Genomic DNA, 27,093 nt, shown 5'->3' with positions numbered 1-27,093 from the left:
GATTACAGGCGTAAGCCATCGTGCCTGGCAATTTCAGCTTCTATAGCAAAGGTAAATGCCCAATATTTACACTCATCTTATTTGACAAATAGGCAACATACTGCAGGGATGTTTCCGCACACGGCCAGGAGGAAGGAGGGCTAATTTATTTAGCAGTTGCTTAGTACCGTATTTTCAGGTAACACACTTCCAGAAAGGGACATACTGCCTTTTCCCTAATTAGATACCACTCCGGGTGACTGCCCACAGAAATCCACGCAATGACATCCTGTAATTCTTTACCAACTGTGAGATCGTAAGTTAATTAGGCTCTTGGGAAAAATTATTACAAGTATAATTAAAAGCAGAGTAACACATTATTAGTAAAGCACATTCTGAAAGGCATCCACTTTAGATTCAGTGATATAAGAAACCCACCCCACAAACCACACAGGTCTCCAGTAGGTACCCTCCTCTGGAGTCTCCTCCTTCACTTGTTCAGAAAACAATACCACAGCACCATCTACTGAAGTAGCGTTTCCTCAAATGTCAAGTTGTACAACCTGATCTTGGAAGTTTTCAGACAAGCTTTTACTGGTTGAAATCTAGTGTATTTTGCGCTTGGAATCTTCCTTCATTTTACAAATCCTGGTAAAAGTGTGCTGAAATCTAGGCCTTTCTCAGTTTGCTGAGTTGGTCAAGGCCCCATTTCTTGGGTCTGGTCTTCAACCCTGTGCAACCCAAGGAGATGGGGCACCTGCACAGCCCCCCGTCCCTCCTTCATTCACCCCCTGGTGGTGTCCCGAGGACTGCTGCGCTGCAATCCTTCTTCCTCCTACTACCTGGACCACCCCATGTCTCAGGTGAAGAACTCTGTCCCATTCATCTTCTAATCCCAGGGTTGAGCCCAGGAACCGTCAAATAGAAGTGAAGAACTTGATAAATATTTATCAAGTCCAGGGCCGGCGTGGTGGCTCATGACTATAATTCCAGCACTCTAGGAGGCTGAGGTAGGCAGATCACTTGAGGTCAGGAGTTCGAGACCAGCCTGGCCAACATAGCAAAACCCCATCTCTACTAAAAATACAAACATTAGCTGGGTGTGGTGGCGGATGCCTGTAATCCCAGCTACTCGTGAGGCTGAGGAAGGAGAATCGCCAATTTGGGGAGGTGGAGGTTGCAGTGAGCTGAGATCATGCCACTGCACTCTAGCCTAGGCAACAGAGTAAGACTCCATCTCAAAAAAAGAAAAGAAAAAGTCCTATCTGAGAAATATCCAGGGTCCTTAGGGTAACCCCAAACCATGCCCCCACCCCAGTGCCAGTCCTGCCTCAAAGACAGGCACGTGTTGAATAAGAGCAACCTTTGGTTTCTAGGACTAAAGAATGTGATCTTTTCTCTAAAGCAGCCACTTTATACCAGCCAGAAATCATACTTCCCATTTCACTATGCCTTTGGGTGAAGGCATCAGGTCAGTCAGAGAGTCCCTAAAAGGGAGGCATGTGGCTGCACCAGTCTCAATGTGTGCACCTGACTTCTGAGACACATGCACAAACTAAGCTCTATTTTTCCCAGAGGTGGATGTTTCAGTTCTTTTCTAATAGCTCTAATAAGGGGCTCCCTCTCTTGATTTCTGTGCACAGGTCAAGGTAATCAAAGTTCATTTAAAACAAGTGGATATAATGTAAGTCAACACTAGGGGACACCCTCGCCACAGGGAATAGCCTGGATCACATTTTGAAGAATGCAAAGGGCTGAAAATGAAAACTTCCTTCCCTTGGCGTCCTAAGGGTTTCAAAGAACTTCAAAAGAAGAAAAAAACCTGCCTGGAAACTACAAACACTATTCATTAGTGGAGAGGGTAAAGTCCCAGTTAACAAGAAAGACCAGACTGTATCTGAGTTGGTCAAAAGCGAGTTTCCTGGACGCCTTTCTAGCGGGGACACTTCCACCTCTGCCTGCAGGAGTCTGGGCAGCTGCAGAATTGGAACCCACTGGGGATGCCCAGGGCACCTGCCTTCCAAATCAGCCCACAAAAATCCACAGAAGAGTCAAATGTATTTTGGTTAAATCTTCTTTCAAAACTCAGAGATCTTTTTTTCCTCCTTAACTCTTAGGTAGGAAGTGATTTCCATGCTGCACGAACAGCATGGAAATCCACGGCTTTAAAAACCTTGCCGTAGAATGAGAAAACCTCTCCAAATGACTAATCTTTTTACACCAAAACCCCTACGCGCTTGTCAGCTCTCACCATATGTGGAAACACACTCGGACGATGAGAATGATTCTACTCCTACAAAGACACAAGGATGATGTAAGACGGAAAAGTCAATTCCGCGGCACCAATGAAGCCCTCGGACAGCAGGCGGGAGGTAGACTTCCGGGCAGATGCATCGCCTAATGCCAGCAGACGCCTTGCCCCACGTACCCTGGGCGGCCCCCGGTGGTCCCAGCCTACCTTCAAGGTCTTCACGGCCACCGTCAGGCTGTATTTCTTCCACACGCCCTCGTACACCTCCCCATACTGGCCCCCGCCCAGCTTGTGCTTCATGGTGATGTCCGTGCGTTCCATCTCCCACTTGTCGTAGTTGGGGGACACACCGTAGACAGTGGGCTTGTTGCGCTTGGGGGCTGGATAATGGAGCGTGGTGATGAGCCCATCGGCCACTGTTGAATGATGATGAACCAGCTCGGCCAGGGTGTTGAAGCGGCTCTCGGAGGAGACGTAGAGCTGAAGGAAACAGGGAACAGCCTTCAGCCCACAGAAACAGGCAAGCTCAAAGAGATCACGTGAGCCAGTTTGGCTGAGCCTTAATTCACTTCACAGCAAAATCTCACATAAGCAGCTCTCCACACAGGACAGAGTGTTTAGAAGACCACTTCTGCTGTCTTTCTCTACGTGTGTTCTAAGTTACTCGCTCAAGCAGAAAGACACAATAAAAGGCCTCAGGGCCTCTACCTGCTGCTGCTCCCTCTGCCTGAAATCTCCTACTCCCTCATCTTCCGTGCCCAGTTCTCGCTTCCCGTTCCAAGGCCAGTTTTAACGTCCATGAAGTCTTCCCCAACCACCCAATCTAAAGTCATCACACGGCATGAGTCATCCTACCACCTGTCTTATTTCTCAGCAATGGACCCACTAGTAGCTCATAATTTCCTGTTTATCTGCTTAATTACTGTCTGTCTCCACCTAAGAGCATGGAAGCTTCATGAAAACAGAACCCTATGCTGTTTCCATTCCAATGTTGAGAACCGGAAATCAACATGTAATAAGTATTCAATAAATAACTGTTGATTAAATTAACACACGGTAGAACTTGGTGGGTAGTTGCTGGTAGGAAAAGCAAAGAATTCATTTAATTTATAATTTAAAGGGGATAAACCTAGAATGAAATAGTGACCAGAAGATGAAAACCACTAAACACATCCAACACGAGGAAGCAAAAGGAAGGATTTACGACACTACAGCATTCGGTCCCCGTGTGAGAGCTACAGCAGGTGAGGACCTAGGGTCAAACCCTGCATGTAGAGTTTGCATCTGGACACAACAGAGACGGAGAGGAAGAAGGAACAGGCTGGCAGAAAGCAACAATGCAGCAGGTGCCAGCTACCTGTTTTCTTCTCTTTTCATTGGTGTGGCAAGGGAATACTTCCTTACCAAAAACAATTCCACATGAAAATCCACATAAAACATCTGGACTCCAGGCACATAACTGCATCTACTGGCTTGCTCAGGGCAGCCAACCATCACTGAAGGTAGAAAGAAGACTTAAGATCATGACTAGGCGTTCAGAAGACTTGCCCAAACTGCAAAGACGTGGGAAGAAGGAGCAGATTTGGGACAGGGGTGATGCTTGGGACGAGAGGGAGAAAAGAGAACAGGATCAGGCTTCAGCTGTAACTGTAATATCTTATTACTTAAAAAAAAGAAAAGGGAAGAAAAAGCCTGAAATACACACAGCAAGGCCAAGGCCTTTGGCTGTGGGTTATGTCAGGCACCATTACTATATGTCTGTAATAGTAAATAAGAAAAATATTTTTAAAAGAAGGTAGCAAAGAAATATACAAGTTAGTCCCATTGACAACCCTCAAGAAGGTAAAAAGGATTTGTCAACATGAAGGTTTTTCTTTCTTTTGTTTTGCTCAGGGAGATAACACAAGTGAATTCCTAAAACACGCAAGCCAAAGGCACACATTTTGGGGTTACACTCTTTTGGTAACAATCTTACTAAAATAAAATTCTGAGAAATGCAAAACTTGTCTAGAAAGATTGCTCCGCTCTGGGGAACTTGCTCCTGGTTTAAGGACTGTGGCCTGGGGACACTGACTTATTCCTCTGCAAGACAGGGCCTCTGAATGGCAAGACTTTCCAGGACGTGGAGGCCCCGCTTTTATTCTTGAGAGCACTGAAGAGAAGCCTCTGAGTGAACTGCTCTAGGGACACACACCATGAGTCATGCTCAGACCCACGAACGTGCACACAGGAATGCGTCGGGGAGCGGAAGTCGGCACTGCTGAGGGCTGCCGTTAGCTTCATAACCACACAGTGACGTCCACTCCTTCAGTGCTAGTCACCAACACAAGTGCTGTACACAAAGAAAACGGAGCAGGACCTGGGGTCAGCTCCCAATCCCCGACCCTCTGGAAAAGTCTGTCAGCTGTCCGATTACTTCACAGCAGGTGGCAAGTGCTCCAACCCCTGTTCTCAGGTTAGCTCAGCTGATGGTGTGCTCCCTACCAAGGACTCTAGAGACGCGAGAAAAGCCATTCCAAGAGGACATTCCTGGAATCAGAGCACCACTCCCACCTTGGAAATCATTGGCACAGTACAGAGTCAAAGAGCCCGTGTGGCCTGCTGGGCTCCAGGGCAGGGCACCTGGGAGCAAGTCTCACTATCCCTCTCTCCCGTCGGAGCAGGAAGCACACAGGCCTCGAAGGAGTGCTCCCCAACTGGCAGATCGGGTTCCTTCACTCCAGCGTGGAATGCTAATGGCTCCCCTAAGTCCTAGTTTATGCAGAATTTCTTCTTGGGCTCATTTGATTCCCCCATTGGCTACTGTGTTAGAGACTTCAGTTACAGGAGGTTTCACTGAATGGCCCAACTTTATCCTTTTCAATAATTAAATTTATAGACCTTGTGACTTAGTTCATTTTTCAACATAAAACTTACATACTGACACTTACTAAATATTAAAACCATTCTCCCCCAAAGGCACTGCATATTCGGTTCACAGCCATCTTCCCCGTGTCCCACTAACAGTCAAGGCTGGCGCTTCCTTCTGATTAGTTCTAGGTTTTGAGCAGCATTTGTTGGGGAACTGTGTAATCATCAGGAATTCATGGCATGTTCAGGGAAGAAAGTAAAGTTAGTGTCATGAATGGCATGTCATTACGCTATGCACCTGGTTCCATTAACACTCAGGTGCTCAGTCAGGGCTGCTGCCTCTCCCTAATCATGCACGAACCTGAAGGATAGGACTTGTCAAAGAAACTCTTAGAAATAGCATTTTGCCGGGAGCAGTGGCTCACGCCTGTAATCCCAACACTTTGGGAGGCCGAGGCGGGCAGATCACGAGGTCAGGCGTTTGAAACCAGCCTGGCCAACATGGTGAAACCCCATCTCTACTAAAAATACAAAAATTAGCCGAGCGTGCTGGTGGGCACCTGTAGTCTCAGCTACTTGAGAGACTGAGGCAGGAGAATCGCTTGAACCCGGCAGGCGCAGGTTGCAATGAACCGAGATTGTGCCACTGTACTCCAGCCTGGGTGACAAGAGTGAGACTCTGTCTAAAAAAAAAAAAAAAAAAGAAAAGAAACAGCATTTCTTTTGGCAGCCACACTGACAGGCCTAACGGAGCTTAGACTTGTGCAACCTTTGGCTGCTTTGGGCCCGGGAGTCCCACCTCAGACATACTGTTTACAGGTTGCTCAGCCAGGAAGCAAGTTCCCCTGAGAGCTGCTCACACACCAGCAGGAAGGCAAGTCTCGCAGTACACAAGAACAGTCCAAAGCTCCTCCTCCAGAGCAGGTTAGCCACGTGCTCGGCTTTTCACCAGGAGGCCTACGCCTGCTGAGCCACTGTCAGGGCAGGTAAACCTTAAACATCCAAGAGGCTGTGTAAATGGTCCCTTCCTGCAACTCTGCTGAAGCTTAGGGCCTTGGATCTGTCACTTCAGCAGACCATGAAAATAAATGTCAACTGGGCAAATTTCTTTCAAAAAAAGGAAAGACTCTATTAAGGACTAGAAGGAATCGAGGAACTGACAGGGGCATCTCACAGAAGTCAATGAGGTGTGGACACATTCAGAACTAAGAACTTTACACAGGAGGGGGTGAAGAAAAATCAATCTTCAATTCCGCTATGTCAACAGAGGGTTACAACTTTGGGAAAGTATCAGAAAAATGACAATCAAATCCCAGGGTATCCTGAGATTTTTGAGACTGTCAAGGATCCTAGGAAACGGCAATGGCTCAGTTTAGTATTGGCCCCTTCAAGAGTCCAGCTTATAACTCCCAGTCCCCAGCTCTGGGCCCCGAGCTGGTGGTCCTCGGCTGATGACCCACAAGGGCTGCTGAAAAGCTCAGAACACGAGGAGAGAGGCAAATAAGAGCCAAGAGGGGGAGGCAGAAAGAAATCCTTTGGGGCCTTACAGAAGAATCTTCAAAATTCAGTTGTTTTCTAAAGATGAGCTATTTTAAAAATAAGAACCAAACTTATTCAACCCCAGCCTATTCCTCCTATCAGTCTTAAATTTTCCCCTTAGAAATCCAAAAAGGATTGCATCAAAGTTCTGCTATGTGAGCAGCATTTTTCAGCGGCGAGCCACACGGTCACACGCATAGCTGTGGGAGCTCCCTCTAACGATGTTCACTCATTCCAGCGATACGATCCTACCCAACACACCCCCTCGAGTGCGGCCCTCACAGGAAGGAACCTCCACAGACGGTCTGCTGGATGACGCTGTGGGCTCAGAAGTCAAACAGCTGATGGGAGAGTCTGTGCCAGGTGAGGAGGGAGGAGGCAAGACGCCAAGGGAAGTGTGATGTGTTGCCCGATGGTGGACACTACCTGGTCACGTGAGCTCCCTGTGCTCTACCTGGAATGAAACAAACCCACCTGGCACATACTAGCTTTTAGACAGAGGCATCTTAGGCAGATTCTCCCTCTTTGGATGAATCTCAAATTCTGCAAATCACGTATCCCATATGCAGGCCTTTCCTTGCCCCTTTGAACAGTATTTTAGACCAACCCCTAGCTAATGAGCTGTCACACTAGATCATGCCTGCCTGCATCTGTTCCAAGGTTGCTGATTAAACAGCTCTAGGGAAAAGAAACCATTATCCTGTTCGGTGCAAACCTCAAGTGATTATCTCGGTGCAGCATGACTTGCCTTGGATAAATAGCACAGATGGGAAGCAAGCTGTCTGCTCCAGAAAATCACCACCCATGGGCGGTGCACCCTGGTGTTCTGATTCACTAGAAAGGTACCTTGTGGTCTGAAGGCTCTTTCAAAGGGCCCAATGCCCTGAAGTACATCCCTCAGAATGGAAGAACGCAGCTCCACCTCTGGGATAAGAACAATAACCCAAAAAGCAAGCTGACAGGCCCATGTCTAGTCACACAGGGATAACAGGCTCTGTTGTCCATCATGCACACTGCAGTGATGGTACTAAAGAATTCTGCAGTGGTGGAAAGCATCAGATATGGGCAATAGGACTTCAGCCAGAAGACTTTGGGATGTGAAGAAAAATAAGAACATTAAAAAGGAAGTATATGTATGTTCATATGGTACAAGTGAATGTGTGAAGACAGCCAAAAAAAAAAAAAAAAAGTTAAAAAGGTAAGTGGGGACTGGCCTGTAAGATACCACATGGTATAAAGCTATAGCAATTACAAGTTTGGTACTGGCATACAGATAGACAGACCAATGGAAGAGAACAGAGAGGTCAACAGGCCTAGGTACACATATACACTTGGTATATTTCTAACATGTAGAAAAAAGATGAATTTACTAATTGGCATAAAGATGACTCAAAATATGCCACATGCATATTCAACATAATGAGATGCCATTCTTTACCAGTCAGAGTGACAAAGATGTTTTTACACATCTAATAATAAACTGTTGGTGTGGGTTAAGGGGAAACAAGCCCTTTCATGGATTGTTTGTGGGAGAACAAATTTGTATAATTTCTATAGAGGGTGACCTCTATACCTTCAATCAGTTCTACCAACTTATCTGCATCCACTTACACCCACACAAAGAAGCACGTGCAATGCATTTTCAAACCAGGCCATGGGCCACTAGTCAGTCTATGAAATAAATTTAGTGGATTACAACCAGAATTTTTTAAAAAATGAAATAGAACAGAATGAAATACAAACTATCAGAGTGCGTTACATACAGTAACGGTAGGTAAGACTTCATAAAACTTTTGTTATATTGTGAGGGCTGGGTGGTGATGTAAAATGAGTTTTTCTTACAGCAAACCCAGATTTTTAAAAAGGTTTGAAAGCCACCTCATATCAGCATTATTTACAATAACTAAAGATTGGAAACAACCTAAAAGTCAACCAGCAGGGGACTACTAAGTGACAGTTCATCCATGATACACAGTCACTGGTAAGAATGAGGCAGCTCTAAACCTGTTGCCATAAAACAATCTCAAAGGTGTATTATCACACGGGAGACGCATGATGCAGAACAGCCTGGAGCATGTATCATTTGTGTGCCTTTTTGAATATAAACATCCATATAAACATCTATATACCATTTATCTATGTCCAGGTAACTCTAGAAGGAACTAGTACCAGTGCTTGCCTCTGGGCAGGAAAAGTGAATTAGGAGACGATTACTTTTTACTGTAATTCATTTTGTTCTTTTGATTTTTTTTAACCATATGCATGCATTACATAGTATTAAAAAAATATAGGCTGGGCGCAGTGGCTCATGCCTGTAATCCCAGCATTTTGGGAGGCCAAGAAGGGCAGATTGCTTGAGCTCAATAGTTTGAGACTAGCCTGGGCAACATGGCGAGACCCTGTCTCTACTGAAAATACAAAAACGGCCGGGCGTGGTGGCTCACGCCTGTAATCCCAGCACTTTGGGATGCTGACGCAGGTGGATTACCTGAGGTCAGGAGTTCGAGACCAGCCTGACCAACATGGTGAAACCCTGTCTCTACTAAAAATACAAAATTAGCTGGGTGCGGTGGCAGATGCCTGTAATCTCAGCTACCTGGGAGGCTGAGGCAGGAGAAATGCTTGAACCCGGGAGGTGGAGGTTGCAGTAAGCCAAGAACACACCATTGCACTCTAGCTTGGGCAATGAGAGCGAAAACGCCATCTCAAAACAAACAAACAAACAAACAAACAAAAAACAGCTGGGCATGGTGGTGTGCGCCTGTGGTCCCAAGTACTCGGGAGGCTAAGGTGGGAGGATCACTTGAGCACGGGAAGCAGAGGTTGCAGTGAGCCAAGATCGCACCACTGTACTCCAGACTGGGTGACAGGGCAAGACTCCATCTCAAAAACAAACAAACAAACATACACCATCGGGACCACCCCAATCCACCTATCTACACTGTACCTCAACTACAGCCTGGTGCACTAGAGTAAACTGTGGGATCCAAGCCTATTCCATCAATGACTCACTAGGTTGACATCGGGCAAGATCTCTTTATGCCTCCCTTTCTTTAATGCAAAGATGCAGGTATTACAGCAATACCTCAGTCAATGCTAACTCCTCCCTTCTCTTTATGGACTCTTAAGGACTATTTATATGAAGACCACAAAATCATATAGGCCACCTCCCCTACAACACCACACTTTGGGTTTGGTAAGCTGTGGGTCTGATCCCGGTTTTCACTGAAAACTGCACGCGTGTATGCACGTATGTCCACACACCTCTCCATGAATGTGTTCATCCGCAGGAAGAAGCCCACATGCCAGGCGTCTGTGGGGGAGGGGATAGTAAAGTGGTCTTTCGCTCTAAGAAAGCTTATCTATTATTTGAATTTTTCTCATTGGGGATGATTTCTATCATTATAAAATATTTTTTTAAAGGAAGAATCTTATTGTAAAAAATGTGTCCAAAACCCAACAGATATTCCTCCTATTTTAAGTAACTTGCTAACAACAAAACTCTAGCAAGACAATAAGAGAATCATACCAGTCCCAGGAACTTGTAATATCACAGAACTGATCCTCAGTAAATGGTCTTCATAAGGCTAACGGAATGACTCCCACTGTTTACTTGAAAGATTCTTTAAACATCTTCTTGGTTGAGCTTTCTTGCAATAATTTATCAATCCGACAGCAGGACCTCTGGTTCCCCTGCCCCAGGCCCATCAGCGCCCCCTGCCAAAGGTCCCCTACCTTGCCATCAGAAGCAGTGTTGATCCTGTAATGGTACACCCTCCCTTCGTATCTCAGCGAGATGGACCTCTGGCCAGGACTGCTCTCACTCTCACGCACCAAGAAGCTGCCATTGATCCCGCTGCTCAGCAGATACTCAGCAGCATTGCGGGACACAGGCCCATGGTACCAGGAGTGTTTCTCCAGACTGTTGACTGGCGTGATGTAGTTGCTTGGGACCCAGCCTTGGCCATTTTTGGTTTGGGCTTCACACCATTCCCCATTGTGATTATAGCCTAAGACCCGGAGCTTTTCACCTGAGAAGAAAGGAACCAAATCAGGTATATCAGCTCTGGAAACCAGCTTCGTTCTTTTTCATTGATTCTTGTGTAACTACTAAAAATCCCCAAATTCCTAAATACCAATTTCATTTTAACAAGTCCACATAAAGATATGCATTTATAAGTGTATGAGAATACACGTTTATATCTGAAGCTTCCTGTTTGTACTGAACAGATAGGTAAGTATATAGCCTCAGTTTTTATAAATCAATTATGTTTATTCAAGTGCTCTGTTCCTAATATAAGACATTTTAGGGAAATAATGCTTTTTCTTAGGGGAAAAATTGCGTTCAGTATTTTGTCCAGCTGTCCTTTTCAGTATAAAAAATAGGGCAAGTTCTGCTTTTGCCCAGGGCTATTGTACAAGAACTCCTCTAAGCAGAGGCGACTCCCTTAGAAACATGCGGTTGTTGTTTTGGATATCCCTGCAGTCCAGATTTCAAAACTGCTCCTTTAACGAGCAAAGGGTGGCAGGTCAAACCGCAATTCCCAGATTTCTGTCTCCTGTAACCACCACTAGCTGCCCACAACCCTTTTACCTTTAGTTATGCTTAGAGTGTTATCTCCACTGGCCACAAAATCATACAGTGCAACGAAAAGGTTGGGGTCATTTTCACTGGGTCCAGCGAGAAGGTTTTCCTTGGAGTTCCAACGAGCGGCTTCACTCAGACCCTGAGGCTCAAAGTCAGATGCTACTGGCCGCTGAAGGGCTTCTGGAAGAGAAAGGGGGGAACAGAAAAAAAGAAAAAGGAAGAGAAAATTGGGAGAAAAAATTAGTTTTATTCTGAGAAGCAAAAATATTTGTGTTTCCAACTTTGCACATTCCTATTTCGTTCCTTAACATTTATACATACTATTATTATTAAGGTGGTTTTTCAAAAAACTCTTCCTTTACTAAATCTTGTGGAAATTAAGTATTTTCACTCCAAGGTGGTAATTATTGTTCCCCAATAGTTTGAGCTTCTAAAATTCATTGATTCAATATGAGTTTAGTCAAATTAAAACAGTCTATCCACATATGCGTTTGCCTTTGCTTAAAATATGCAGTGGAAGTTTCTTGCTTTAGCCGGGCATGGTGGCTCATGCCCATAATCCCAGCACTTTGTGAGGCCAAGGTGGGTGGATTACCTGAGTTCAGGAGTTTGAGACCAACTTGACCAACGTGGTGAAACCCCGTCTCCATTAGACGTACAAAAATTAGCCAGGCGTGGTGACACACGCCTGTAGTCCCAGCTACTCAGGAGGCTGAGGCAGGAGAATCGCTTGAACCCAGGAGGTGGAGGTTTCAGTGAGCAGAGATTGCGCCACTGCACTCCAGCCTGGGTAACGAGAAACTCCGTCTCAAAAAAAAAAAAAACAAAAAAAAACAAAGAGGCCGGGGGTGGAGGCTCATGCCTGTAATCCCAACACTTTGGGAGGCTGAAGCAGGTAGATCATGAGGTCAGGAGTTCAAGACCAACCTGACCAACACAGTGAAACCCTGTCTTTACTAAAAATACAAAAATCAGCCGGGCACGGTGGCAGATGCCTGTAGTCCCAGCTACTTGGGAGGCTGAGGCAGGAGAATTGCTTGAACCTGGGAGTCGGAGGTTGCAGTGAGCCGAGATCGTGCCACTGTACTCCAGCCTGGGTGACAGAGCGAGACTCCATCTCAAAAAGAGAAAAAAAAAAAAAAAGAAAAATCAAATCGTACAGAAGGGCTTAAAATGAAAGACAAATACTTTCTATCCCAGTCCTCTCCGCTTCCAGAGGCAGAGCTGTTTTTTTGGTGATCACTTCCACCTCTCTAAGTACCAGCTAGATCACTGGAGCCCTATTCTCCGTAACAGACACACACCTTCACTGCTTGTTCTTCCAGCTAGGACAGCGTCTCTGAGGACTTACTTCACAAGACAAGGCTATTAACATCCCACCCGTCCTTCCAGCTTTCTTGCCCCTACGACCACCCTCAAATATGTTCTTCTGTACATTTTTTTTTTGACCTTGTGGAAATTATTATTACAGAATAGAAAAAACTGTTACTAAACTTCCATGGTTTGTCTGAAACAGATTCTAAAAGTCGGAAATCAATCAACAGCTCTTAAATTAGAAAATGTGTGAATATTATTCATTACAGGGTCAAATAGGTTATTTCTTCCTGAAGTTTCTTCTTGTCTTTTTTTTTTTTTTTTTTTTTTAACAGGGCTCAAACTCTCCAGAATTTCTCTGTGATAAAGACAATGTGTAGACGGGTTCTTGCAAACCAGCAAATCAAATCACCTCAAGTAGATCTTACAGTTGAAGAACATTGTGCCAGTGATATCCAAAATACTCATTTAAGGAACTACAATTTAAAAACCACTAACTGGGCCAGGCACAGTGGCTCATGCCTGTAACCCTAGAACATCGGGAAGCTGAGGTGGGCAGATTGTCTGAGCTCAGGAGTTCAAAACCAACCTGGGCAACATGGTGAAACCCCGTCGCTACTAAAATAGAAAAAACTAGCCGGGCATGGTGGCGGGCGCCTGTAGTTCCAGCTACTAGTCCCAGCTACTCAGGAGGCTGAGGCAGGAGAATCGCTTGAGCCCGGGAGGCGGAGGTTGCAATGAGCTGAGATCTCGTCTCTGCACTCTAGCCTGACAGACAGAGTGAGACTCCATCTCAAAAAATAAATAAATAATAAAAATAAAAATCACTAACTGAAGTAAACCTTCAGGAACTGTTTCTCTGAAAGAGTAAATCCCAAACCATGTGATTATGATGTTTAGTAATTTTTATTATCTTAAAAAGAGAGGCCCGGCACGGTGGCTCATGCCTGTAATCCCAGCATTTTGGGAAGCTGAGGTGGGCAGATCACCTGAGGTCAGGAGTTCGAGACCAGCATGGCCAACATGGCGAAACCCCATCTCTACTAAAAATACAAAAATTAGCCAGGCAAAAATACAAAAATTAGTGGCAGGCGCCTATAATCCCAGCTACTCAGGAGACTGAGGCAGGAGAATTGCTTGAACCCGGGAGGTGAGGCTGCAGTGAGCCGAGATTGCGCCACTGCACTCCAGCCTGGGAAATGGAGTCAGACTCCGTCTCAAAAAAAAAAAGGAAGAAAAAAAAAGAAAAAGAGAGAGGAAAATTCTAATTTGAAAAGAACTGAAGGATCTACCAGATGCTTGAGCCAAACAAACACAAATGGTAACAAAATTGTCTTAGTTTTCCTTCTCTATGGATTGAGAGGATCCTCACGCATTCTATCCTGGGTAATAATACCATCTCAGGGGCGGGCCTGATTCTGATTTATCTTTAAAAAAAAAAAGATCCCCTCTGAGAGACTAGACTAAACTTCCGGAAACATGACCAGAGAACTTTCAGAAATGGATGTGCTCTAAAATATCTCTTTGGGATAAACCAACAGAACATAAATCATAAAGGTCTTCAAGTCTAGCTTCTGTACTGCTAACTGAAGTCAACCTTCAGGAACTGTTTCTCTGAAAGGGTAAGTCCTAAATTACATTATTACAATATTCGGTAATTTTTCTGAATGGTGGGGGGCAAAGATAATTTCAAGGAACAGGGTCTTGCAATACTGACATCTCCTAGAGTGTAGAAGAAGCTTAGTCATATGTTTGGCCCCCTTTCTCGAGTATTTACATTGGCTCTAAAAGTACACCCTAGCGCCATCACTATTAGGGATTATCAATTTTATTAAAATATGTGATCCTCGAGGTCAGGAGATCGAGACCATCCTGACTAACACGGTGAAACCCCGTCTCTACTAAAAATACAAAAAAATTAGCTGGGCGTAGCGTGGTGGCGGGCGCCTGTAGTCCCAGCTACTCAGGAGGTTGAGGCAGGAGAATGGCGTGAACCTGGGAGGCGGAGCTTGCAGTGAGCCGAGATCGCGCCACTATATTCCAGCCTGGGTGACAGAGCGAGACTGTCTCAAAAAAAAAAAAAAACAACAAACAACAATGTGATCTCCGCCCCCATCTAGTGTACATTGGTTTGGTAGTCTTGACTGTAGGGCCAAAGACTGTCCTTTGAAATGTAGGTATGTGGGGCTGGGTGCGGTGGCTCATGCCTGTTATCCCAGCACTTTGGGAGGCCGAGGCAGGCAGATCACCTGAGGTCAGGAGTTTAAGACCAGGCTGGCCAACATAGTGAAACCCCGTCTCTACTAAAAATATAAAAATTAGTTGGGCGTGGTGGTGCACACCTGTAGCCCCAACTATTCAGGATGCTGAGGCACGAGAATCGCTTGAACACAGGAGGCAGAGGTTGTAGTAAGCTGAGATCATGCCACTGCACTCCAGCCTGGGCAACAGAGTGAGACTCCATTTCAAAAAATAAATAAACAAAATGAAATGTGGACATGTGATTAGAGCTTGATGTTTTCTTCTGTAAGTCCTCCCTATAATGAATGTATCATCTCACTTCCAGCTTCAATTTCCTACAGATGGAGGGAGAACTTAGAGCCATTCACTATGCATTCCCACTGTCGAAGCTTTCTAGATTTCTGTAACTCATTCCAATCATTTACAGTTGTCTTACACCTAATTCTGTAGTAATTTTTTAAAGTCATCTTCCGTTACTGAGTCTTTCTAAAGCATTCATCTTAATTTTCCTAGACACAATTCTCTTTTCACGCTTGCATTTCATTGGTTTCATATTAACCAAGTAATTACAACAACAGATATATCTGAAAGAACCAGGCTTGGAAACAAACATGACTGGCTCTTGTGGACAGGAACATATGCAGCAGCAGACAGTGGTGGTGTGGCTACCCTATCCGGTGTGCCATGGGGCATGGGGACTATGGAGGCATGTTTTATAAGGAAGTGAAGAGTGCTGGTCAATTTAGCAAGTCAGTCAAGTGGAAGCCAGTTAAGACCTTCCACTGTCATTATATTAGAAAAATTGTCAGGCAGAGCATTCTTGACACACGAGGACTTCACATACCAACAAGAAAAAGAAAAATCCCTCCACTATGGAAAAAATGGGGCAAAGCCATGAATAAGCAATTCATAAAAAATTTACATTATCATTAAAGGCCAGGTGCGGTGGCTCACACCTGTAATCCCAGCACTTTGGGAGGCCAAGGCCGGCGATCACTTGAGGTCAGGAGTTCGAGACTAACCTGGCCAATATGGTGAAACCCCGTCTCTAATAAAAATACAAAAATTAGCTGGGCATGGTGGCGCATGCCTGTAATCCAAGCTGCTAAGGAGCTGAGGCAGGAGAATCACCTGAACCTGGGAGGCAGAGGTTGCAGTGAGCGAAGGTCACGGCACTGCACTCTGCCTGGGCAACAGAGTGAGACACCGTCTCAAAAAAAAAAAAAAAAAAAAAAAAATTACCATTAAACATGGAAAGTGTGTGAACGCTTGATAATAATCAAAGAAATGCAAATTCCTTGCCAAATCTGCAGATACATCTTTTTGACGCTGACAGCCAGTGGTGGGTAAGATTTCAGAGAAACGGGCACTCTCATACAATGCTAGTAGTAGGTGTATAAATTGAGGGCAACTGGAATATGAACCAGAAGTCTATGAAGAATTTAATATCTGATTTACCTCTAGGAATTTATCCTAAGTGATCAACACAATGATTTCTATACACTAACTTTAAATAACAGCACAGAAAAGGGCAAGTATAAAATATCTATCAACACAGGATAAGTTAGTTTATGCTGCATGCATAAAATAGGATATATTTTAAAAGCCACTCAAAATATTTTTGGAAAAAATATTTAAGTTTGAGAATATACTCACAATAATATATTAAGTGTTTATATTACATTCCAGTATATAGGCATGGTCCCAATTGTGAAAAAATTGAAAGAAGACTAGGAGGAATTTCACCAAACTGTGAACAGTAGTTAACTCAGGGTGGTGGGATTTTAAGTGCTTTAAATTTACTTTTCTTTTTCTTTTCTTTTCTTTTTTTTTCTTGAGACGGAGTCTTGTTCTTGACACTCAGGCTGGAGTGCAATGGCGTGATCTCTGCTCACTGCAATCTTCACCTTCTGGGTTCAAGCAATTCTCTTGCCTCAGCCTCCCGAGTAGCTGGGATTACAGGTGCCCGCCACCACACTCGGCTACTTTTTTTGTATTTTTAGTAGAGACAGGGTTTCACCATGTTGGCCAGGCTGGTTTCGAACTCCTGACCTCAGGGGATAAGCCCGCCTCAGACTCCCAAAGTGCTCGGATTATAGGCGTGAGCCACCGTGCCTGGCCTTAAATTTTCTTTATACTTCTCTATATTATGGTATATTTCTCACAATAAATGTGGATTGTTTTTATTACCAGAAAACAATGACAAACATATAAAAACTTTAATAGAAGCCAACCAATTTTTTTTTTTTTTTTTTGAGTTGGAGTCTCACTCCATCGCCCAGTCTGGAGTGCAGTGGTGCGATCTCGGCTCACCGCAACCTCCAGCTCCCAGGTTCACGCGATTCTCCTGCCTCAGCCTCCTGAGTAGCTGGGATTACAGACGTGAGCCACTGCGCCTGGCTAAGTTTTTTTTGTTTGTTTGTTTGTTTTGCATTTTTAGTAGAGACGGGGTTTTGCCATGTTGGCCAGGCTGGTCTGGAACTCCTGGTCTCAAGTGATCTACTCACCTCAGCCTCCCAAAGTGCTGGGATTACAGGCATGAGCCACCGCGCCTGGCCCTAAACTTATATAATTGATAGTTTAACATGAAAAAGCATGCTGGGGAGGGAGGCTTCCCTCAGGCTGTCCTGAAAAGGCACTTAAGTGCCTCCCTCTGGTGTGTCAACCTCGTGGCCATGAGCATACAACTTTGGCAGACCAGGCCCACACAGGAAATTAAACCAAAGTCATGAATACAGAAATGCTTTTCTTCTCAAATGCCATTTGACCTCTTCTATCAAACATTCTGCCGCATCTGGATTTGATCAAAGTTACATAATCGGGGACGTGGCCTGGAAAACACCTGGAATAAGCAGAATGCAGATCCCCGCCCAGAGGTGGCCATCCACTTGAAGTGTGGGTTAAAGTGGGACCGTCCCGAACATGTCGACAGATGCTGGGAATGTTATGCAAGAGGATGAGGCCTTTGTTAGGAAGGAAAGGGCCTCCCACTGCTTTTTGATTCAACAGGACGTCAGGCGATCCAAGGCAGTCTCTCGACTTTCCTCTCCAGTTCTTGCTCTATTCCACAAATTAATGGCTAAAGCCCAAAGGGAAGTATTGCTCATGCATGCCTCTGGATCCAGACACTGAAGGGTAGCCACAGTCCAACACCAAAACCTTCCAGTCAATTCCCAATCCAGGCTGATGTCAAAATTGACTCACAATGTATAAATGCCAAGTTACTTGCTTCATTTCATAGTGAACTATGCTCGTCAACTTTAAAAATGATCACAGCTTACAAGGCCAAAGTTGCAGAATGTACTTAAATCTTTCTTGCTTAAGACACAAACTTTCCACCGATCCCTCTGTCAGGAAGTGAGATTCCCCTAAAGAAGCCTGAAGGCTTCATTCAAAAAAAAAGATGCCCCAAATAGTTCCCTTCTTCTGTTCTTCCAGCAGATCTTTTGGCTATTGTCTTGGGAAATAAATTTTAGCATCTGCTATTATTCTTAAATTTTTTTAGTGAACATTTTCTGCAGCCTCCTTTCTGAGTCATACTTTAAATAGATTTAAGATCTGGATCTTCAAAAGTGCCTCTCACTCCACTTAAAACCATATTGTTATTTTGTCATAATGTTAACAAAAAGGTTTCCACTCACCAACTAAACTCAGAAAAAGTCACTAATTAGCTAGTTGAGCATGAAGAACAGTGATACATCTAAAAAATGCCTCAAACCTCTAAAAAGCTCTGACTCTGGCTATGACAGTATAAAATTATTTGGAAATTTTATAAGAACAAGGCCACAGAATTCACTGGATCTGGGCATGATTAACTTGTTTAGACAGTATTCTAAGAAAATGGTTTGGGTCTTTAAAGTAAAACTGAAAGATCGTTTTATATAAAAATAATCCTTTCTCAAAGCTGTGAGTCACTGATGAAAAATGTTTACAAAAGATTCTCGGACATGGCATACCTGGCCTAGACTTCCAGGGGCTGCTGGTGCTGTGCTGGACGCTGGCGAACAGTCAGGCAAGGGAAATGCCCATGAACCCCAGCACCGGCTACTTCACAGCCCAAGGGGTTACTTGACCTCCAGGAAAAACATCCCTGGGAAGCTTCCCACCTTCCTGCTGGCACTTGTGCCCAACATCATAGTTCCCACTAGAGTGCAAGGTGGCCAGCTATAGAGCATTCATTACTGTTCACACTGCAGGCTCTCCGGAAGGTTCTTGGAGATGGTTCAGTGTGGGGGGGGACAGGAGGATGGAGCATGTCAGACGTGACAAACGTTCCCTTTAATTTTGCTCACATTCAATTATTTAAACTTGTGCTGCTGTATTCATATTTCCTTTGTGGGTCCTTCACTATTATCCTCCAGTTCAAGGAATCTCTGTAATTCAAAAATCTATAAAACAGATCCTTCTAAAAAGAGGCTTCGTGTTTTATTTCATACTCCGTTCCAACGGATGAGATCACGCTCAGACTATTCTCAAGTTATTTTATAACAGTCTCACACAACTTTTCAAAATATGAGCTTAGAGGAAAAGTATTATTTCCCACATTTTGAGCTTGATGAAAGTCATTTTATCTATTTCTACATGGTCCTTTATTTGGTAATTTACACCTTCACCCAGAGAAATTAAAATTATTAAAACACACACACACACACACACACACACACAGACAGACATATGTTTAACTGAACACAGCCTTTGTGTTATCTTCAGACCCCAAAACACTGTGTCAGCTGCTAGGGTGCAGGGAAGGGCAGGGCAGTGGGGGAAAGACGTAAAGAACCAGCAGTAGCCCCTGCTCCTTGGAGAAACACAGCTCCTGAAAACTTACAGACTCAACAGCAAAAGTCTAACGGAGGGCCAGTGCTGTCCTGTGGATGAATTTTTTTTTTTAGACAGAGTTTCGCTTTTGTTGCCCAGGTTGGAATGCAATGGTGCATTTACAGAGGATTGCAAAGGAAAACAGCCCTCAAAAGATTTTTTGAAACAGTCCTCAAAATACTTTTAAAAACTTGTAATATAGCTCTTATTAATGCATTAAATAGCTGTCTCTTTATTCACACATTAAATAACAAGATCCAGTGGCAACTACGTCATTTCAAAGTAGTGGTGTGAATAATAATCACAACTGTTACCTGATATGAAATACCTGGTTTCTGGCCAGGTGTGGTGGCTCACTCCTGTAATCCCAGCACTTTGGGAGGCCAAGGTGGGCAGATCACCTGAGGTCAGGAGTTCAAGACCAGCCTGGCCAACATGGTGAAACCCCGTCTCTACTAAAGATATAAAAATTAGCTGGGCATGGTGGCAGGCGCCTGTAATCCTAGCTACTCAGGAGGTTGAGGCAGGAGACTCGCTTGAACCCGGGAGGCGGAGGTTGAAGTGAGCCAAGATCACGCCACTGCACTCCAGCCTGAATGACAAGAGTGAAACTCGGTTCCCCCACCAAAAAAAAAAAAAAAAAAAAAGAAATACCTAGTTTCTACCAGAGACAGTCACAAGCACTGTACCTACTACTGTGGTTTGTTACCTATGTTCTTAAAAAAATGAAATGCTAAATTTTAGTAAGAGGTTAGTGAAATAGAGTTTTAATTTTTCCCATCAGAGGACATGGAGCCCTTGAATTCTATCCCAGACTCCCAGGGTCTTCCAGGTTAACAACTCCTGCACTAAAGAATTGGCTCAGTAAAACCTCAGCTTTCTCACAGGAAGAGCCTAAAAAGGAGACTGGGATAAATTAGTGAGAAGTCCAAATTATACAATTTTCTTTTAAAATAAATGCAGTTTTATTACTTTCCACTTATAGCCGTTATAGGCAGTAGATTAAATGAGCTTCTAGAGAAATCTTTAAAAATAAAGTTATTTAAATTAGTCCAAGGTTTAAATATTTCCCCTGGAATCTTTTACAATGACAATGTCTTAGCCAGACAATTTTTAAGAAACAAAATTCTCCATCCTAACTCCTATCCCATCAACAGTCCAAATCTTAACCTTTCTTTTTTCTTTCTTAGACAGAGTGGAGCTCTGTTGCCCAGGCTGGAGTGTGGTGACGCAATCTTGGCTCACTGCAACCTCCACCTCCCGGGTTCAAGCAAATCTCCTGCCTCAGCCTCCCGAGTAGCTGGGACTACAGATGCGCACCACCACGCCCAGCTAATTTTTGTATTTTTAGTAGAGACGTGGTTTCACCATGTTGGCCAGGCTGGTCTTGAACCCCTGACCTCAAGTGCTCTGCCTGCCTTGGCCTCAAATATTAACCTTTCTGAAGATACACAGTCCCTGTCCCCCTCCCTCAACCAAAAAGGAAAAAAAGAAAAAAAAAATTGTGTCACCTTCTAAGAATCTATGGTGAAAAAGTCTCCAATTACTGGAAATGGAGTACAGAGACACTCATAAATAGAGACGCCACTATCTTCAAGGCCATTCCGAACACCTGCCATTCACGCCCATGTCAGGACCGAGGCTGGAAGTCATCCTCTGTCAGTTCCCACCCTGCATCTTGGCACTTTTCCTCCTTAATCTCTCATCACTTCTGTCCTTTCCATGTTCCACCACACCCTTGGCTGGGTCCCCCTTTGGCCATTCCACCTCCACTCCCTACTATCAGGGCCATCTTTCTCAAATGCAGACCTGACCAGGTTACTTTCTTGCTTCAAATCCCCTAGAGATGGCTGCCAGCCGAGAGGCAGAAGAGAGCATGGGCTTGGGAGGTGGCCCTGTCTGCCAATGGTCAGCTACCACTTACTGGCAGTGTCATCGGGGGCAATGCTGGATCATGATGTGCTTTGCAGGGTAGCTGGCAGTCTGCAGCTAACATGGGACATGTTTTTGAGGGCCTAGGCATGCCCAGGCCCTCAAAAAACGGCTGGGGTTGTTATTCCTTCCACCACTATAGTAAAAGTCTGAGCTCCTGAAGCAGGCATGCCAGGCCCTTCAGGGTTGAGTCTGGGAGCATCTGGCCCTCTACTCCTGCTTTCCATTCCAGCCTCCCCAAACTCCTTTCAGATCCCCCAGGCCTCCTGTTGCTGGCCTCTCCTGACTGCACTGTGACAAGTACCATTTACTCTCCCTAGAGTTCCCTCCCCAGCCTCTTCTGCTCTTCCTGGCCTCCCTATCTCCCATGAACCTTCTCTAACTGGTCCTTCCTCCTCCCCATCACCTCGCCCACAACAGGTTGCTTCTCCTTTAACCCATTTGGGTACCTGGCGTCTGTCTCTATCACCACCCTGCATCTATCACCCAGTAAGCAATCTGTTCACATGTCCCCTGCAGTACAAAAAGCATGGGCTCTGGGTGGACAGGCCTTGTTCAAATCTCAGCACCAGCATGTCTTGAAGACATTTGTTTCTGAGCCTCAGTTTCTCAACTGCACAACAGGGCAACAACGGCATGGCATCAACCTAGGTGGGCTGTCGGGAGGGCTCAATGAATCCTGCATGCAGAGAATTTCTGCATGGATGCCAACTGTGGCACCCGACACCGGGATGCTCACTACGGAACAACCGCGCCTTCTCTTATACCACGCCTTCTCTTCTGCCACCACAACAACGTAAACTCCTGTGGGGTGGAGACCAAGTCTCTCGTATCTCAGAGCCTTCTGTGCCTGCTCAGTGCAACGCAACAACACGGCACTGCTGGGTGAACTCAGATGTGGAACACCCTGCACTTGTTTATCTTTAGCAACAAGGTACTGAAAAGTGCAGTTTAATAATCTGTTAACCTGTAATAAGAATAGCAATAATGACAGATAGTAAAGTTGAAAAACAAATGCAACCTGACCAGGAAAACCTATATAAAAGCCTAGGGAACGCAATGATTGTTTTGACTGAAATATAAACCATGGCCAAAATCCTAAAGGTATAACGTAAAAACACAGTTCTCTGTGCTTTCAAAAGAAATAGGATTTGCTCCAGATTCCTAACAGACACCACAGTGAGCTTGCCGGACACCTTCCCAAAAGGTTCCAGGAATCCCTGCAGTGGCCGCAGATCCAAACTGTCCACAGTCAGCCTGCTAATACCCACAAAGGCATTTTTATTGTCACAGCCCATTTGCAACAGACTGAAAGGCCTCCCCTTCTGCTGCCAGCCATGACTGGTTTGAAAGCATTCACATTTCCTCTTCTTTTAACATGTCTTCATGGACTCCTGGGTCAGCGGACACCAGAGGCACTGGGCTACCCAATGACAGGCAATTTCCCCAGAAAGCCTTGTTAGCCATTAGTATTTTTATTGCTGATCTGGGTAAATGAACATGACCCTCCCCACCCTCATGGTATTTTGGCTTCAAAAAGCAATGCCTAATTCTATTCATGGCCTGTCTTTAAATACAATTTTAAGGTATTCAATGAACAACACTATTAGCTAAATTTGAGGGCTTGTAAGACAGATAAAGACTAGGTTTCTATAGAGAACTTAAGAGTAATGAGGTTAAAGTTTATGCAACTTAAATGTGATAGAATAATAGCTAATACTTTACTGATCCCGTACCGAGTGCCAGCACTTCATCTGCACTGAATCCCTATAACCTTATTAGGTAGACTCTATTATGAAGGCATTTGAGGGCAGGAAATGGAAACAGAGAGACATGAAGTTACTGATGGCCTCTCTCTCCAGCTACCTATCCATACGTCAGCTGCCTGTCCATCATCTAACTGTCTCCTGCGCTTCTCTTGCTCTCACTTATTCTCTGTACCCACCCACCCCAGCCCCACTGTCCATCCTCTTCCTCTTTGTCTCCCTTCTCTGTCTTCCTTCCCTCCCAGCTTGTTTTTTTTTCCCCTTTCCTGTCTCAACCTTTTTGTATTTGTCTCTCAGTCTCTGTCTCTATAGATCTCCCCCTTCTGTCTCCCCTTCTTCCCTCTTTCTCTCTCTCTTTCTCTCTCTCTCCTTCCCTCCTATTTCTCTCTGTCTTCCCTATCACCAGTACTCAACACAAGCAATGTAACAAAAATATTTATGGTGTAACATGGTAAAGAAAGAAGGATTTGAAAACCAACTTTTTTTTTTGAGCTGGAGTTTTTGCTCTTGTTGCCCAGGCTGGAGTACAACGGTGAGATCTCGGCTCACTGCAACCTCTGCCTCCCAGGTTCAAGTGATTCTCCTGCCTCAGCCTCCTGAGTAGCTGGGATTACAAACACTCGCCACCATGCCCGGCTAATTTTTTGTATTTTTAGTAGAGACAGGGTTTCAGCATGTTGGCCAGGCTGGTCTCGAACTCCTGACCTCAGGTGATCCACCTGCCTCGGCCTCCCAAAGTGCTGGGATTAACGGCGTGAGCCACCGCGCCTGGCCTGAAAACCAATTTCTAGAGCAAGCTTGTTCTACCCATGGCCCACGGGCTGCATGTGGCCCAGGACGGCTTTGAATGTGGCCTAACAAATTTGCAAACTTTCTTAAAAACATTATGAGATTTTTGGCCAGGTGCGGTGGCTCACGCCTGTAATCCCAGCACTTTGGGAGGCCGAGGTGGGCGATCACGAGGTCAGGAGACCGAGACCATCCTGGCTAACACGGTAAAACCCCGTCTCTCCTAAAAAATACAAAAAAATTAGCCGGGCTTGGTGGCAGGCGCCTGTAGTCCCAGCTACTCGGGAGGCTGAAGCAGGAGAATGGCATGAACCCCAGAGGTGGAGCTTGCAGTGAGCTGAGATCACGCGACTGCACTCCAGTCTGGGCGACAGAGAAAGACTGTCTCAAAAAAAAACAAAAATGAGATTTTTGTGGAATTTTTTGTTTGTTTAGCTCATCAGCTATCATTAGTGTATTTTACATGTGGCCCAAGATAATTTTTCTTCCAATGTGGCCCAGGGAAGCCAAGATTGGACACCCCTGTTCCAGAGTAACAATTCTACTCATCTGAGGACAAAGTTACACTATCAAACCTAAGTAATTATAATTAGCAAGCTATTCTTCCTAATGGCTTTGAAACTATAACTTCACTATGTAAGAAAACAAGACTGACTATAAGCTGATAATTGTTAAAGCCACATCATAAGTACACGGGAGTTCATTATGCTGTCTACTTTTGAGACAGTTTTAGGCTGGGTGCAGTGGCTCATGGCTGTAATCCCAGCACTCTGGGAGGCTGAGGTGGGAGGACTGCTTGAACCCAGGAGTTTGAGACCAGCCTGGGCAACATAGTGAGACCCATCTCTATTTTTTTAAATTAAATAAAAAGAGATAGTTTTAAAAATTGACACTAAAAAAGAACAAACAAACCTATGAATTTATTTTATAAACTGTTCTTCTATGTGTTTAATTAAGATCCACCATTACAGAGGAAAAGTTAAAGTCTTCCAATGTCCCACTTAATCTTTAGTTCTTATATATTTAAGAAAGCTACCCATTGATTTTTTTTCTGCTTTTATTTCAGATCAATGATTATACTGGCACAATTACAATGACTCGATTTTACAAGGTGGTAAGTGGCACCAGATTTTCAGTTTTCACGTTTGAGGCTGTGGAAATATTGTCTCTGGACAGGAGAAATAAAATGCCAACCATGAGCCAATGGGAATTTCTCTTCCACAATTAAAATATTCACTATGGGAATAACAGAGGGTGCGAGGAAGAGAAGACATTTTTCAGCCAAAAATCAAGGACAGGAAGTATTAATTATACGCATCAAAACAAACTTAGAAACAAATTGCTTTATTAACAAGAAAAACTATGGGTGGGATCGGCTGAATTCTATCAACACTTCAACCATTAGAGAAACTGGTAAAGCCACCATTTTAGGCTGCTAAATATTTGCTTAAAATAACAACAGCTTACTTTCCTGCTAGGCTCTTGTTCTGTGCCAGGCTCCCTGCTAAACAATTTACATGAAGTCTCTCAACAACTCAGTGAGGTAGGGATTACTACAGACCTTATTTTAGAAATGGGAACACCAAGGTACAGTGAGCCTCAGTGAATGCGTAAGACCAGCCAAGAGCACAGGTGGCATTTGGGTCCAGGCTGGCTGGCTCGGGAGCTGCCTGCCTGTGCAGAAGAATGCGACCCTAGGAACGCTGTGGGAGCCATAAACCTGCCTGGACTAAAGAGCATCTCAGAGGAATCTCGTATCAACATAATACAAACATACATTTAACTCTTATCAGTTTCAGAGCTTTCCTTCAATCATCTTATAGACCCTCAAAACAATCCTCTAAGGTGGCTGAACAGAGAACGGTCTCTCTGTCTTAGAGGTAAAAACACGGAATCTCAGAGAGGTCAGAGGAAAACTGGGATCTCCTGCCTCCAAATTGAAAAGTACTGCCACCTAAACGGGGGCCCTTCCTCTTCTCTAGAAACCTCAGGGCACTGGTGTCAAAATTAAGTGAGGCTGCACATGATGTGCTCAGTGCCAGGGCCTGTGACATTGTAAATGGTCAACAATGTTAATAGCACCCAAAATGAAATGGAAGGACTGGCCTTTTATTAGGTAACAGAAAGAGTCTCACTTTCTTTGTTACTGAACAAGGGAAGTATCTGATGACCTAAGGAGAGAGCAGAAAGCAAGCATAAGCTTCTCCAAAGCTCAAGTTCTAAAAGCGAATCTGTATGGCTGGCACCACATGAAGCATCTGCTGGAAAGTTAGCTGCTGAAAAGAAGCATTTAAAAGTGGGCCCTTAAAATAAATTTCGAAAGTTCAGGCTGAGTGCAGTGGCTCACGCCTGCAGGGATGCACTTTGGGGAGGGCAAGTGGGAGGATCACTTGAGGCCAGTAGTTCAACACTGGCCTGGCCTGGGCAAACTAGTAAAAATAGTGAGACCCTGTCTCTACAAAAAAAAAAAAAAAAAAAAAAAAAAAAATTTAATTAGCCAGGTAGCATGTGCCTGCAGCCCCAGCTACTTGGGGAGGCTGAGGTGGGAGGGTTGCTTGAGACCAGGAGCTCAAGGCTGCAGTGAGCTGTGATTGTGCCACTGCAGTCCAGCCTGGGTGACAGAGCAAGACCCTATCTCCAAAAACAATAACAACAACAACAAAAAGTTCAAGAAGAGTTCAGTTCACAGACATTAGTTTTTGATTCTACAGTACACAACTGTCACATACATGTACAATATTCATGCACAATGTATGTAAATACAAACACATGAACAAATGAAAATAAAATGAAAAGAAAACCCTGAATTCAAAAGGCTAGTGTTCATGTTTTCTTTGACGTCTCCAGGGGAAAGAAATAATCAGAAAATTCAGTGTTCAAAGTAGACCGAAGATTGCAAAGCTAAATGCGGTCCTGGTGAATAGATACTGCTATAAACACGCATATTCACAAAAAGCTGGAGAGCAAAAGTCACATGTTATAAATGCTTATATGTGCACACAGTATTTCTAGAAGGACACACATAA

At 44.4% G+C, this 27,093-nt stretch overlaps 1 protein-coding gene across 3 annotated transcripts in view; it reads right to left on the bottom strand.

The window, feature by feature from the left end:
* Nucleotides 1-27,093, bottom strand: part of ABL1 (ABL proto-oncogene 1, non-receptor tyrosine kinase) — a 174,624-nt gene that overhangs the window by 20,212 nt on the left and 127,319 nt on the right. For 2 of the 3 annotated variants that reach the window (XM_054500388.2, XM_054500389.2), the window contains exons 2-4: nucleotides 11,214-11,387; nucleotides 10,355-10,650; nucleotides 2,438-2,710 (exon numbers count right to left, since the gene is read on the bottom strand). In XM_054500388.2, coding sequence (XP_054356363.1) covers nucleotides 2,438-2,710; nucleotides 10,355-10,650; nucleotides 11,214-11,387 — 743 coding nt within the window. Of the gene's footprint in view, nucleotides 1-2,437; nucleotides 2,711-10,354; nucleotides 10,651-11,213; nucleotides 11,388-11,802; nucleotides 11,873-27,093 lie in introns of those variants that run through there. The other variant, XM_063650415.1, reaches the window with a different exon arrangement.

The sequence above is a fragment of the Pongo pygmaeus genome, chromosome 13 (genome assembly GCF_028885625.2).
Source record: "Pongo pygmaeus isolate AG05252 chromosome 13, NHGRI_mPonPyg2-v2.0_pri, whole genome shotgun sequence".
Taxonomy (NCBI): Eukaryota; Metazoa; Chordata; class Mammalia; order Primates; family Hominidae; genus Pongo; species Pongo pygmaeus.
This window is presented reverse-complemented; position numbering and strand designations above follow the sequence as displayed.